The 15,335-nt window shown below is 41.1% G+C and overlaps 1 protein-coding gene across 3 annotated transcripts in view; it reads left to right on the top strand.

Moving 5' to 3' along the window:
* The window catches only part of HADHB (hydroxyacyl-CoA dehydrogenase trifunctional multienzyme complex subunit beta), a 38,477-nt gene extending 28,263 nt beyond the window's left edge, over positions 1-10,214 (top strand). For all 3 annotated transcript variants that reach the window (XM_031027681.2, XM_081797088.1, XM_081797089.1), the window contains exons 8-16: positions 1,376-1,563; positions 1,892-2,072; positions 2,744-2,865; positions 5,147-5,226; positions 5,304-5,351; positions 6,503-6,590; positions 6,902-6,976; positions 7,379-7,543; positions 9,663-10,214. In XM_031027681.2, coding sequence (XP_030883541.1) covers positions 1,376-1,563; positions 1,892-2,072; positions 2,744-2,865; positions 5,147-5,226; positions 5,304-5,351; positions 6,503-6,590; positions 6,902-6,976; positions 7,379-7,543; positions 9,663-9,698 — 983 coding nt within the window. In that variant the 3' untranslated portion in view covers positions 9,699-10,214. The remainder of the gene's footprint in view (positions 1-1,375; positions 1,564-1,891; positions 2,073-2,743; positions 2,866-5,146; positions 5,227-5,303; positions 5,352-6,502; positions 6,591-6,901; positions 6,977-7,378; positions 7,544-9,662) is intronic.
* The last annotated feature ends 5,121 nt before the right edge of the window (positions 10,215-15,335 follow it).

Here is a 15,335-nt window from a genome sequence, read left to right as displayed (position 1 = left end):
TAAAGATTTTATTTATTTATTTTTTAGAGAGAGAAACAGTATGAGAGGGGAGAGGGTCAGAGGGAGAAGCAGGCTCCCCGCTGAGCCGGGAGCCCGATGTGGGACTTGATCCCAGGACCCTGGGATCATGACCTGAGCCGAAGGCAGACGCTTAACCATCTGAGCCACCCAGGCGCCCATAAATTTGTGTCTCTTTTAAAAAATAAGGTCACATTTAACATTTTTGACAGTAGTTCTCAACCTTTTTCTTTCTCTCCGTACCTGAGGGACACAGCCATTCATATAGTTTCTCCATCAGTAATGTGGCTGGCCACGGCGGGGATTATCCGCTAGAAAAGTTTGTCTCTAGGAGGGTGCTTCTGAATTTGAGGCATGAATAATTTATAACCTCCTAGGTTTTAAAGTTAGGTGATTCTAATGTGATACTGCCCCACGAAGATTGTGGCCCTAGTGATAAATCACTGCTGTAATACAGCTCTTTCTTCTACTTTCTCCCCACACCTGTGGCATTTTTATAATTAGTTACAAATGTCCCTAACAGACCTTAGCAAAACTGTGGGACATTTTATAGCATCGGTCCTTATTGTGAAAATTCAGGAAACCTGAAAGAGGTCATGATCGTGTGCTCTCTTAATAACATGAAGGCCAGCTTGGGCAGCCTACCTCATGAGTGGCAGAGAATGATGCCAAAAGCAGTGATTGGGGGCATTCACTATTCTATGAAGCATGTGACGACTTCTAGATAGAGCAACAGGGTACTTGCCAATGGCCGTAAAGATGAAGGGGGGGGCTGCCTTCCATCTTCAAAAGGCAGACTTTCTCAAGCTTATAGCAGAAATTCCCATTGTAGGGGAAACGTTTTTTTCTGAAAACTGAAGCTGGGAGTTTATAAAATCTTCAGAATGTTCTAGTATAGAATATGATTTGTTCTGAGAGTTGGTCCAATGGATATTTCCAGAAGCTCGTGTCCGTATGACCTGAATGAAACTTGTGTTTCTCTAGTGCATTGAATATAGTTTTACTCATTCAAAAAAATTATCTTAATCTCTTTGAAAAGATGAGAAGCAGGGCTCAGGTCCTGATCTTCGGGTTGTGGGATCGAGCCCCACGACAGGCTCTGTGCTCGGTGGGGAGTCTGCTGGAGATTCTCTCTCTCTCTCCCACCCCTTCTCCCCCTGCTTGTGCTTGTTCTCTCTCTCTCTCTCTAAAATGAATAAAATCTTTTTTAAAAAAGAGAAAAGATGAAAAGCTTAATTACAGATGTTATATAATGCTGATAACTGTGATAGAATTTTTTAATGAAGAAGCTTAAATTACCAGTGGTCTGTTAATTTCTGCAGAAGATGTTCGTGTCCGTGTCACCTGTGTCCCGTAGGTATTGGCTTGATCGCTTCTGGGCAGTGTGATGTGGTCGTGGCAGGTGGTGTAGAGTTAATGTCTGACGTCCCTATTCGTCATTCAAGGAAAATGAGGAAAATGATGCTTGAGCTCAATAAGGCCAAGACTCTGGGTCAGCGACTTTCTTTAATCTCGAAATTCAGATTGAATTTCCTATCACCTGAGGTAAGATTGTGAACTCTTATATTAAAGAACTGTGTTTTTCCAAAGCATCCCACTGCAAAGATTTAGAATTAGTTAAGACAGCATGGGGTGAGTTATGCTCTAGCAGTTGTAGATTCTGTTAATTACAAGGAAGGGGTAATTTTCTGCTCAGGATGGAAAAAAAAAAAAGATTGTGGTTAGAAAATTTGAAATTGTGAGCCCTCCTTGAAGATGCCCTGCTCACAGAAAGCTTCTCCCATCTTGGTGTTGATTAACTTTCCCAGATAACCCAAGGTGTGGTATAACACCTGTTGACAGCATACCTAATCCTACATGGCTCCTTTCCCAGCTCCCTGCAGTGGCTGAGTTCTCCACCAGTGAGACCATGGGCCACTCTGCAGACCGGCTGGCCGCTGCCTTCGCTGTTTCTCGACTGGACCAGGATGAGTATGCGCTGCGTTCGCATAGCCTGGCCAAGAAGGCACAGGATGAAGGCCTCCTTTCTGATGTTGTACCCTTCAAAGTACCAGGTAAAATGGTTTGCTCAACATTGTAAAGGAGAATGCTTCGTGCCACTTGTTAGGGAGTTCTGAGTTGCTTCTAAAACTCCAAAAGCCCCAAATGACTTTTCAGTAAGTACGTTGGTTCTGTTTCCAGAATAGTCACTCTTAAACGTGGACTCAAGTTTCAATTTATGTTGTAACAATAGGTCAACATTTCAAAAAGAAGTTTTTCTGAGTCTGCTTTTAGGTCTCCCTGCTGTATTTTAGTTCTTATGTATATGCCTGTTTTAAAAACTCTTCATTCATATGATTTCTGTGTAGAATAGCCAAATGTGAATGAATATCTTAAGGAAGTAGGGTGTCCTTTTTTTAGACCATTTAGATTATTTCCCACATGTCTTAAGAGTAGAGTGTAGGGGCGCCTGGCTGGCTCAGTTGGGAGAGCATGCGACTCTTAATCTTGGGGCTGTAGGTTCGAGCCCCCTGTTGGGCGTAGAGATTACTTAAAAAGAATAAAATCTAAAAGAAAAAAAAAGTATAGTTTTAAATTTGATAATATCTTGATGACTATAACAGACTTTTTTTTAGTAAATAGGTGTGGCTTACATTTCACTTGTCACAGTTTTTAGAACATACTTCTCTAGCGAAGATACATAAAACTCATAGTTCCTTAGAGTTAAAAACTCATGTTTTTTTAGGAAAAGATACAGTTACCAAAGATAATGGCATTCGTCCTTCCTCTCTGGAGCAGATGGCCAAGCTAAGACCTGCATTCATCAAGCCCTATGGCACGGTGACAGCTGCAAATTCTTCTTTCCTGGTAACCGTGTGTGCTCTATGTGTTTACTCGTGCCTTTCACAGTTCTGGACTCTCAATAGAAAAACCTAAAGTTGATCTGTTTGCATGTGTCATGAATAGAGGCATAAAAATACAGTTATTCATTATAAAAAATATTAAAATGGAATCATTAAAAAAAACTAGAATCCTAGTTTTTAGGCCCTTGCAGTCACCTGATCCAGCCACCATTCAGGCATTAAACCACACAGAAGACTCTGGTTAGCCAGGCGGTAGGGTTAGAAAGGCCAGTGATCGGAAGGCAGCGAGAAGGTACAGTGGTGGCTGTGAGCAGGCTGACAGAGCAGACACACACACGGGAGGGGCCCAAGGGGCTCCTCAGAGGAGGTGGCATTTGAGCAGCAAATCTTGAAGGGAGGGTACAAGCCAATTCCAGAATTCATTAAGTGCATTCTAGGCAAAGGGAATGGCAAGTAGGTGTGAGAGCAAGGGTTTCTTTTGGGAAAAGCTTGGCTAGAACATAGGATATGAATTTGAGGAGTTGTATAAGACCTGCGAAGTAGGCAGAGAGAGGGACGAGGTACCTCTTCTAGCTCTGATTGTTAGAAAGTGATGCTTTCGGGGCGCCTAGATGGCTCAGTTGGTTAAGCACCCGACTCTTGGTTTCAGCTCAGGTACTGATCTCGGTCATGGGATCGAGTCCTGCGTCAGGCTCTGTGCTCATCACAGAGTCTGCTTGAGATTCTCTCTCTTCCTCTCCCTCTACCCCTGTGCTCACACACGTGTGTGCTCACTCTCTCAACTAAATCTTTAAAAAAAAAAAAAAGAAAGAAAATGATGCTTTCTACTGGCTCCCAAGTTATTTTCCTGTAAGCAGTTTCTATAAGCATTTTCCTATAAACATATGGAATACATATATCTGCCCTCATTCTTTGTCGTCGTTGTTGTTTTGCTTACCAGCATATAGCTTCATATCCTTTCTTGTTTGTTTTGGCTCCTCCTTAATTAAACATCCCTGTGGATTCTGTTTCTGCTCATAGGATGTGGTTTCTCTTCTCCTACCGCCTTGGGGTACATACAGTCTTTAGATATAATCCAGCTGCCCAGTGTTTCTTTTACAGTATATCTTCCCTACCTGGACACGAAGTCTGGAAACATGGGCACATGTTGACATATTTGACTTTGTTAAATGACTACTTAATGCCCATTCTTGGGCTAGGGGAAGGGTGCCTGGGGTGGTTCCAGCAGGATGGTGCACCACCCCAGTAAGCCTGAGTGCTGAAGGGCTTGTTAGATAATCCTTTCCAAAACCAGACTGCATGATAGGGCCATATGGGGTGAGCTCTACTCTTGCCGGATCTCAGTGCCCTTGATTACTTCTGGGGTGTGCTAAAGGTGCAGGTTTATTCACTGAAAGTCAGAAACAAGTCATCAGAGGCAGCACATCACAGATACATGGGTTTCGGGAAATATGTTAACGCACCACATTCATTGCAGCTTGGCACAGTGGCGCATTATATTAACGTAACGTCCATAAACCATTTATTGTGTGTAGTTCTCTCTGTTTCCAAGCTTAATGGCCCCTCTGTTGGTGGTAGCTCCTTAGTCTCTTCAGGGTTACTAAGTTACAAAAAATTATAGAATGTGGTAGAAATTGTTTCGATATTACAAACTCTCAAGTAGTGAATTTTGGATTTTTTTTTTTTTTTTTTTGAGCTATTTCTTTTGAAGTCATGGTAAAGGGCTTTTTTTCAGTGGTAGCTCTTTATCTCTGAACTTCTTGATCGTCAGTTGGGAAGAACCATATGGGGTGTGTCCAAGGAGGGAAGACCATGGTTCTGATGTTCTCAGCTGCCTACCTGTTTCTTCTTCCATATCACCTCGAAGCCTGTGTTTCCTTCCACAGGCAGGAGGCAGCTCAGAAACAGTCCATAAAAATGTAAAAATAAGTAAGTAAATGAGAGATTGTTTTAATTCATAAAGTTTCTTATATTCTGTTCCAAAAGCAAAAATCTTTTGGCTTAAGTGTATTATGAATACATATTTAGCTAAAGTTACCTATTCTCTTTGTCCATTTTGATAATTGTGGTTCTTTTGAACAGGTTCTTCTACCCTCTTCTTGAAAGATGGGTCAGTGTGTGTTTGAATTGTGAATTAATGATGGATAAAATGAAAAAACATTTATAAAGTCTCTGTATAAGTGTAATTAGTTGGGAAATTCAGGAACACTACATAGAAGATGGTTGTACAGAGACTTCCAGAAAAGCTGAAGAATTTACCATTATTGTTCTGCTTAACATTTCAGACTGATGGTGCATCTGCAATGCTGATTATGGCAGAGGAAAAGGCTCTGGCCATGGGTTATAAGCCGAAGGCATATTTGCGGTAAGGTATATGTTCAAATAAATTGCCTCAGTTTCTTTGTTTTATTACTAGAGCTAACCCCTCTGTTTTTCACCTAGGGATTTTGTCTATGTGTCTCAGGATCCAAAAGATCAACTTTTACTTGGGTAGGTAGCAGTGTATATCCTTGGGCTATAATCAAAAGTACTTGATTACCCACATTTATTATATAGATTTTAAAGTACATTAAGTTTTTTTTTTTTTTTTTAAAGATTTTATTTATTTATTTGGCAGAGAGAGAGACAGCGAGAGAGGGAACACAAGCAGGGGGAGTGGGAGAGGGAGAAGCAGGCTTCCTGCTGAGCAGGGAGCCTGATGTGGGGCTCAATCCCAGGATCCCAGGGGCTCGACCCTGGCAGACGCTAACGACTGAGCCACCCAGGCGCCCCTTAAGTTCTGATAGAGAACAAACTGAGGGTTGCTGGAGGGAGGTGGGTAGGGGATGGGCTAGATGGGCGATGGGGGTTAATGAGGGCGCTTGTTGTGATGAGCACCAGGGGTTGTATGTAAGTGATGAAACACTGAATTCTACTCCAGAAACCAATATTGCACTCTATGTTAACTAACAAAATTTAAATAAAAGAAAATAAAGTACATTGAGTTCTGAGTTCATAATTGTTTTGTATGTTGGATTCTTTTTTTTTTTTTCCTTCTTTTTTTGGTGTGTGTGTGTTGGATTCTTAAAAATAATCCTTTATGTTGGTGTATCATTTTACAGTTTTGGATTCTTTTTTATTTTTTTTATACATTTCTACTTACATATATATAGTCTTGTATTCTTTTTTTCATTAAGATGTCATAAGCATTTCTTCCTGTTGCTACACAGTCTTTGTAATAGCCTTTTATAATAGTCTCCTAATACTTAGATTGTACCCCCCTCCCCCTCCTACTGGAGGGAGGCCAGTACGGCTTAGTGGCTCTCCCCACACTGGCCTCCATCATGTCCTTCCAACTAGCCATGCTCTTCCCTATGCTCTGCCCTTTGCACTGTGTTTTTCTGGTTCTTCACATTGTTTATCCTTCTCTTCCATAGTTTGTTTATTAACTCTATCTCTGACTCTAGAACATAGACTTTGTAAGGGCCGAGGCTCTGTCTGTTTAGTTCACAGTTATATCCCCCCCACTTACTATTTGTACAGTAGAACCAGTGAATGGGTGGAGGACATTATAATACCTTACGTAAAACTCAGCTTGGGGAATAAGGAGTTCTTATGTTAAAAATTAAATCCTTAACATATTACTTATTTTTTCCTTTTAGACCAACATATGCTACTCCAAAAGTTCTGGAAAAGGCAGGATTAACAATGAGTGATATTGATGCTTTTGAATTTCATGAAGCATTCTCAGTAAGTCACTTGAAAGATACATAGCAAAGGATTGTAACCATAAAAAGTGTAGTCTGTGTTTGTGTGGGAGATCCAGGTGTGGCTCATGATGTGAGCAAAACAGGAGGAGAGCTTTATATTTGAAGTACTGACCTACACTGTTGGAAGAGGTGTAAGGGGAAGGAATCCAGTGGTACGGTTTGAGGCAATCTCTTAGAGGCCCTTGAAAAGTAGCAAAACGTTTCTTTAGGAAAATTTTACTAAAAACTCATTTAAAATTTGCTCAACTTTAATGGCAGGGGACATTAATAACAAGGTCCTTTCCCTTGTAGGGTCAGATTTTGGCTAATTTTAAAGCCATGGATTCTGATTGGTTTGCACAAAACTACATGGGTAGAAAAACCAAGGTAAGTGTTTGATTAAAAGTATGTTTGAATTTCCAAAGCACTGCAGTATTTGTTTAGTTGGCTGCTAATAAAAATATGAAGGGGAAAGCTGCTGCTCCTTATGAAGAATTTTCTATTTCATTAAATATACTTATTTCTTAGTTGAAAAATAGTTCTTGGAAATCTTTAGAAAAAATGAAAGTAAAATTCTAGGTTGTCTTTTGTTCTTCCAGTTCTGGTGTTAGAGGAAAAATAAATGGTCCATGGCTTTCAGAATTGACCTAGAATTTTTTTCCTTATTAATATGTGATGGGTCTTAAGTTAGTCATGTTCTTAGTCTCTGTTACCTTCCTGTTGGTAAGAGCCTGGCCTGATTGTGAAGTTAACTCATAATTATATTTGTGTCTGTTTTGTGGGAGCCAGGTTGGGTCACCTCCTCTGGAGAAGTTCAACAACTGGGGTGGATCGCTGTCCCTGGGACACCCGTTTGGAGCTACTGGCTGCCGGTTGGTCATGGCGGCTGCCAACAGATTGCGGAAGGAGGGAGGCCAGTACGGCTTAGTGGCTGCCTGTGCCGCCGGCGGGCAGGTACGGCGCAGCCGCCTCATAGGTGCTTCTGGAAGGTCATTTTCTCGGAAACAAAACAAGCTCATCCGAGCACGTTTCATTTAGTTAACTTTCCAACATCCTTAGGGCAATATTTCTGATGACAGACAACTAGAAAAAAAGCAGCCTATTTTGGGGGGAAGAGAGTACAACTTAATTCTGGTAATATTTTGGAAAGAAGATGGTTTTTAAACCCAAGCTACTTCTATTCCTAAAATGTTTATTTATTTAAGATTTTATTTATTAGAGAGAGAGCAGGAGGGGGGGGGTGGAGGAGCAGAGGGAGAGAGAATCGGAAGCAGACTCTGCGCCCAGTGTGGAGCCAAGCCTGACATGGGGCTCGATCTCATGACCGTGAGATCATGCCCTGAGCCAAAATCACGAGTTGGGTGCTTAACCGACTAAGCCACCCAGGTGCCCCTATATTTTTTATTTTTTTAAAGATTTTATTTATTTATTTGACAGAGAGAGAGAGAGAACAAGTAGGCAGAGAGGCAGGCAGAGGGAGAGGGAGAAACAGGCTCCCTGCTGAGCAGGGAGCCCGATGCGGGGCTCGATCCCAGGACCCTGGGATCATGACCTGAGCCGAAGGCAGCTGCTTAACCGACTGAGCCACCCAGGTGCCCCTCTATTTTTTATTTTTAAAAGGAATACATCGTCATAGAAAGTACAAAAAGTATATAGAAAAGAATTAGAGTCACCTATAATCCCCTCAGCAGACACTATCATTATTAACATTTTGAGATATTTTCCTCTTTAATAATAAAATTTATTCATTTATCTAGTCACCGTGAGACCTTATCTATAAAATCTCTCCAAGAAGTAAATTATCTTTCTTGAAAACTGAACTATACGTTAATTGGAGAATTTATTTACTTCTGGATGACGTAATGCTGTTTATTTGGGGGAAATTTGTATTCTGTGGATTTTTTTTTGTTGGCCTTGCTTGCCCTACAGACAGAGCGTACTACCAGCCTCGGCCATTTCACTCTGGGGATAAAATCCAGAAGGAGGGCTAATTATAATCTTTTTTTTTTTTTCCTAACCCTGATGGAAACAGATTTGGTTTTCTTCCAGATTATAGAAACTTTCTGTTGCTAGTCAAGATGAATAAATAAGATATGTAAAAGTTTAAACATCTTACACTTAAAAACCTTTATTTATGGCTTGCCTCAGAAGCTTTGAAGAAATAAAGAGATCAGTTATTTGTGGGTTGGAGCATTTCGGACTTCATGATGAAAAGCATTTTTCAGTCTGTAACTTCAGCCACAGAAGACCATAGTCAGGACTGGAGCCCTCCCTCCCATCTTTCTGTGCCAGGCTTAACTGAGGGAGATAACCAGTGCACGGTACTGTGCAGAGTGAGTGGTCCATGAGGGTTAGTGTCCTGTGGTTTTGAGTGCGTGTTCCCTGATAGTTAATCTAGGACACAGAGTATAACACAACCCTGGATGCTTTTGTGAAGAATACCACCCAGTACCTTTGTTCTAGAAGAAATGTACCTTAGAAAGTAGATTGAACTTGGCATTGTTTCATCAAGAGCCAAATGCCTGATATAAACATGACTAGGAGATTAAAGAAGGAATCCGGCGTTTTGGATCTAGATTAGGGTTTCTCAGCTTTGGCTCTGTTAACATTTTGGGCCAGATAATTCTTTATGGTGAGGGGGTTGTAGTCTGTGTTGTAGGATGGTATTTTTTGTTGTTGTTTTTAAATTTACTGGTTTATTTTTAGAGAGCCAGCACAAGCAGGGAGAGGGGCAGAGAGAGAGAAGCAGAGACCCTACCAAGTGTGGAGCCCGACATGGGGCTCCATCTCTCCACCCTGAGATCATGACCTGAGCTGAAATCAAGGGTCGGACACTCAGCCAACTGAGCCAGCCAGGCGCCCTGTGTTGTAGGATATTTAGCGTGATCTCTATCCAGGAGATGCTAGGAGCAACACTTTCCCATACATGCATAAGATCGCACGGTGTTTGAAAGGGGAAGCCGGGATCAAACTCTGTAGCCTGTACTTTTCCCATTGTTCTCTTTTGCCTTGGGACTGGCTGGATTCTTCACCTTCCATTGCTCTAATTGAATGCATTTTTCCCCCCTTACAGGGCCATGCTATGATTGTGGAAGCCTATCCAAAATAATAGATAATGAAGAGGTGACCTGGAGTTTCTGTGCAACACTCGCACTAGGCAATGCCATTCCAATGCATTACTAAATGACATCCTTAGTTCCTAGCTCCTCTTAGGAAAACACGACCCGTGGCCTTCTGTCAAATACTTCGCAATGAAACCTTGCTAGTGCTCTGAGCTTTCCAGAAATCGTGGCTTACTGCTCTTTCAGGGATTTCTTAGTCACCAGAATCACACAGTTATAATGTTTAAGCAATTGTTTTTGGTTTCTGTTTCATTAAATACTAAGTTGCAATTTGGGAAAGAGGTTAGCTGAGATTTGGAGTCATCTTTATAACATTTGCAAATTACACTCTTTCCTGTTTGTGACCTAAAGACCAAGTGTTTTCTATAAAATACAAACCGATGTGCCTAAAGAAACTTAATTATGGAAAGATAATTCAGAGTTTAAATGTTCCTGACAACTTACAGTAAATGTTTAGATGTATAAGTACCCTATTAACCTTAATAAAGTGAGAAAGTATTGAACGGTTTGCCTTGTTTTTTTACTGGAGGTAAAGGGTCGTTCTCTTGGCATGGGGGGAGATTTGCCTTTACTCATTTGTAACTTCTCACCATCTTAGTCAACTGTAAGGCTGCTAGGAATATAAAGAGGGTCCTACTTTAGAATAACACCTTTTTCCCTCATTGCTCCATGGAAATAAATTTATTTCACTGTTTGGAGATGTCTCTGTTTGCCAGGATTTAAGTGAAGTGAAAAGAAATTAAAAAAAAAAATTTTTTTTAAGACCTTATTTTTTATTTATTTGACAGAGACACAGCTAGAGAGGGACACAAGCAGGGGGAGTGGGAGAGGGAGAAGGAGGCTTCCCGCGGAGCAGGGAGCCCGATGCGGGGCTCGATCCCAGGACCCTGGGATCATGACCTGAGCTGAAGGCAGACGCTTAACGACTGAGCCACCCAGGCACCCTGAGAAATTTTAAAATTTTGATCAACAAAATAAAAACTTTTTATTATGCACTAAATATATGCTAGTGCTTTGAAGAAGCTCAGGCCTCTCAGTTGTGGTTATTTCTGTGGATGTTGCTTACATCTATGAAGGTCACTGGCAATCAGGACAGATTGGGCAAATGAGGAAGTAGTACTAAGCACTTAACAGGGTATTTGAGACTCCCAGCATCATTTCCCCATGATTTCATTGGTAATTTCAACATAATGGGAGCTTTTAATACTCAAAACCAACATATTTACATAGATATCACAAAATTCAACTCTAGATAAATATGAAAGGTAAAAAACTTTCTTAAAATTTTAGAAAAAAATAAAAGTTTTAGAAAAAATACTTTAAGAAAAATACCACTACGACCTTAGGTTAGGGAGAGAGGGAGCTTTCTTAAGATATTTAAAGTTCTAATCAAAGCAATTGATCTATAGATTTGTTTATGTTGAAATAAGAACTTTTGATAGTTGAAAGATAAGCCACAAAAGGGGCAAAAATAAAGATACATCTTATAAAGGAGATCTGTATCTCTCTCATAAAGATATATCTGTGTGTTTCTATATGATGTAGATGTACCTTTCAAAGGATCCAGGATATATAAAGAATTTATACATCAATAGGAAGATAATAAAAAAAAGGGGCAAAAGGTATTAAGCATTTTTTAGAAAATAATGTAGAAATGGAGAATAAACATGAAAAGATGCTGATTAGTAAAGAAAAATTAGGATCATAATGAGATAATATTTTATACCCACCAGGAGAAATGAACGAGACTCAGAATACCATGTGTTGCTAAGGATGTGGACCAATAGGAACTATTATACACTGCTGGCGAGAATACAGATTGATACAACCACTTTGGAAAACAGTCTGGCATTATCTGGTACATTTGAAAATGACACGCTCTGTTACCCAGCACACAAGTACTGGGGAGACATGTACGAGAGTGTTCATTGCACTGTGGCTCTTTTTTTTTTTTTTTTTTTTTTTAGATTGATTTATCTATTTGAGAGAGAGAGGGAGAAACTCAAGTGGACTCTGCGCTGAGTGTGAGCCAGACACAGGGCTTGATCTCATGACCCTGAGATCACGACCTGAGCCGAGACCAAGAATCGGCCGCTTAGCTGACTGCGCCACCCAGGTGCCCCACTATTGCTCTTTAATAGCGAAATATTGTAATAACAAATGTTCATTGACAGGAAAGGTTCAGAAACAAGCAAAACTAAGTATATTTGTAGGATGCCTACATATGAGAGAAAAATATTTTCTAAAACACTTAAGGGAAGAGAAAAGGGAAATCTTTCATACAGAAGAATTCCAAATAATATATGTAGACTGCATGACCCAGGAAGTGGAGCATGTCCCTCCTCACTTGAGTGTGGGCTGGACTTAGTGTCTCAACTCCAGCAAATAGACTATGAAAAGGGAAAACAAGGCGACCTTCCAGTGGAGAAACCTGGCAAACACTAGTTTGACCAAGTGACCCAGGTTAACTTCATCAGTCCTGTGGTATGGATAACATAACTTCCTGGCACGATGTAACGACAGGGGCCCTTCACTTCAGTGGTATTCTTTCCAGATGCCCATAAGCCAGTTGGATCATGAGAAAACATAAGACAAACACAAATCCAGGGACATTCTAATAACTACTTGACCGTGTTCAAAACTATCAAGGTCATGAAAAACTATCAAGGTCATGAGAAACTCAGACCAGAGGAAGCTAAGGAGCTATGACAACTAAATGTAATACAGTGTCCTGGATTGGACTCTGAAACAAAAAAGGGACATTAGTGGAAAGCTGGTAAGATCTGGAGATAGTAGGGTTTGTTTTTTCCTTTTTCTTTTGTCCTTTTATCCTATAATTACAAAATAAGAAAAATTTAGATTTTAGTTGATGTTAAGGTACATTTCTATTTCTGGTGGCTGTTAAAAATTGACATTGGTTATATTGTAAAAAATAAATACTTATAAATCAGTGGATTTCCTCCCCTCCACACTCTCCCATTTGAGAGGTTGTAAGAAAAATTTTACAGGGTAGGGAGGAGTCCAAGATGGTGGAGGAGTAGGAGACCTGGATTTCATCTGGTCCCAGGAATTCAGCTGCATAGGGATCAAACCATTCTGAACACCTACGAACTCAACAGGAGATCGAAGAAAAGAATAGCAACAACTCTCTGAACAGAAAAGCGACCACTTTCTGGAAGGTAGGACGTGCGGAGAAGTGAATCCGAGGCGATATTCGGGAGGACAGACGGCGGGGAAGGGGGCCTCCGTTGGTGGCTTCTGGCAAGTGGTAGAGCTGCAGAGCACAAAATCGGAACTTTGAGAAGTCGGCTCCCCTGAGGGACGTCACTCTGGTGGCTAAGCGGGGGGTGGAACCCTTGCGGGACAGTGTGGTCTCAGGACCCTCGGGGTCACAGAAAGACCGGGGGTGCCTGAGTGCGGCAGAGCTCCCAGGTATCGGAGCGGGGAAGCCGGCTGCAGAGATGGAGCCCAGGCGCGGGCTCTCAGCTCGGGGTTGCCATAAACCGTGACCCGCGGCACAGTCGGGCCACTGCTCCTCCAGCAGGGACCCAACAAGCAGCAGATCCGGGGAGACTCACCTTCCTCCCCCGGGAGGAGCCGCACGGGAGTGCACCGCAGGGATCTGCTGGGTTTGGAGACTCCACCCCGGTCGGGTGCCAGAAATAGAAACGCGCGGTCACAGGCCGGGTGAGCACGGACTGCGGCCGGAGACCGGGGAGACGGGAGTGACTGACGGCTTTTCTCTGGGGACTCACTGAGGAGCGGGGCCCGAGTTCTCGGCTCCTCCGGGGCAGAGATTGGGAGGCCGCCATTTTCACTCTCCGCCTCCAAAGCTGTACGGAAAGCTCGCAGGGAACAAAAGCCCCGGACAGCAAACCCGAGCAGATTACTTAGCCGGGAGGGGGCAAGGGCGGGGCAATTCCGCCTCCGGCAGAGACATTTGGAAACCACGGCAACAGGCCCCTCCCCAGAAGATCAGCGAGAACAGCCAGCCAAGACCAAGTTTACCGATCAATGAGAACGGCAGAACTCCAGCGCTAGGGGAACACTGCACATAGAATTCACGGCTTTTCCCCTACGATTCTTTATTCAACTTAAAATTTTAAAATTTTCTTTATTTTTTAAAAAATTTTTTCTTCTCTCCTTTTTCAACCAGCTGAAATAGATTTAAAAAATCTATTTCAATTTTCATTTTTACAGAATCATTCCATCCTTTCATTGTATTTAATCTTATTTTTGCATATATATGTGTTTTTCTTTCCTTAAAATTTTGGGATGCAGTTTCTTCTAAAGACCAAATACACCCAAAAATCTACTGTATGGTTCTGTTCTACACCCACCTGATCATATTCTTTTTTTTTTCTTCTTCCTTTTTTTGTTTGTTTTTGGGTTTTTTTGTTTTGTTTTGTTAAAGTCTTTTTTAAATTTTCATCTTTACAGTTACAGTATATCCTTTCAATAGTATATATGTTTTTCTTTCTTTACAATTTTGAGATATAGGTTCCTCTAACAAATTGACCAAAATACACTCAGGAGAGAGTGTATTGCTCAGTTCTGTTCACCTGTTTATATCCCTTCCTTTTGTTGTTGCTGTTCTTGTTTTCTTTCTCTTTTCTTTTTTTCTTGTCTTTTGATTTCCATTTTTACATTTACATTCTATCCCTTCATTGTATTTAATTCTGTTTTTGTACATATACAAGTTTTTCTTTCTTTACAATTTTGGGATCTAGTTTTCTAGATACACAGAATCTAGTGTATTCTCTATTCTGCTCATCTGTCTGATTCTTTTCTGCCCCCCCCCCCACTCCCAGTTTCAGGCCTCTTCTGATTTGTTTAGTGTATATTTCTCTGGAGTCGTTGTTGCCATTTTAATATTTTGTTCTCTCATTCATCTGTTCTTCTCTGGACAGCATGACAAGACGGGAAAACTAACCTCAAAAAAGAGAACAAGAAGCAGTACTGACTGCCAGGGACCTAATCAATATGGACATTAGTAAGATGTCGGAACTAGAGTTGAAAATAACAATTATAAAGATACTAGCTGGGCTTGAAAAAAGCATAGAAGACACTAAAGAATCCCTTTCTGGAGAAATAAAAGAATTAAAATCTAACCAAGTTGAAATCAAAAAGGCTATTAATGAGATGCAATAAAAAATGGAGGCTCTAACTGCTAGGATAAAATAAGGCAGAAGAGAGAATTAGTGATATAGAAGACAAAAAGATGAAGAATAAAGAAGCTGAGAAAAAGAGAGATAAACAACTACTGGATCACGAGAGGAGAATTTGAGAGATAAGTGATACCATAAAGCAAAACAATATTAGAATAATTGGGATTCCAGAAGAAGAGGAATGAGAGAGAGGGCAGAAGGTATATTGGAGCAAATTATAGTGGAGAACTTCCCTAATCCGGGGAAGGAAACAGACATCAAAATCCGGGAGGCATAGAGAAGCCCCCTCAAAATCAATAAAAATAGGTCAACACCCTGACATATAATAGTGAAACTTGCAAATCTCAGACAAAAAGAGAAAAACCTGAAAGCAGCTTGGGACAAGAAGTCTGTAACCTAGAAGGGTAGAAACATTAGATTGACAGCAGACCTATCCACAGAGACCTGGCAGGCCAG

The sequence above is a fragment of the Leptonychotes weddellii genome, chromosome 10 (genome assembly GCF_054177405.1).
Source record: "Leptonychotes weddellii isolate Sample4059 chromosome 10, ASM5417740v2, whole genome shotgun sequence".
Classification (NCBI taxonomy): Eukaryota; Metazoa; Chordata; class Mammalia; order Carnivora; family Phocidae; genus Leptonychotes; species Leptonychotes weddellii.
The sequence above is the reverse complement of the archived record's forward strand: the minus strand, read 5'-3'. Positions and strand labels throughout refer to the sequence as shown.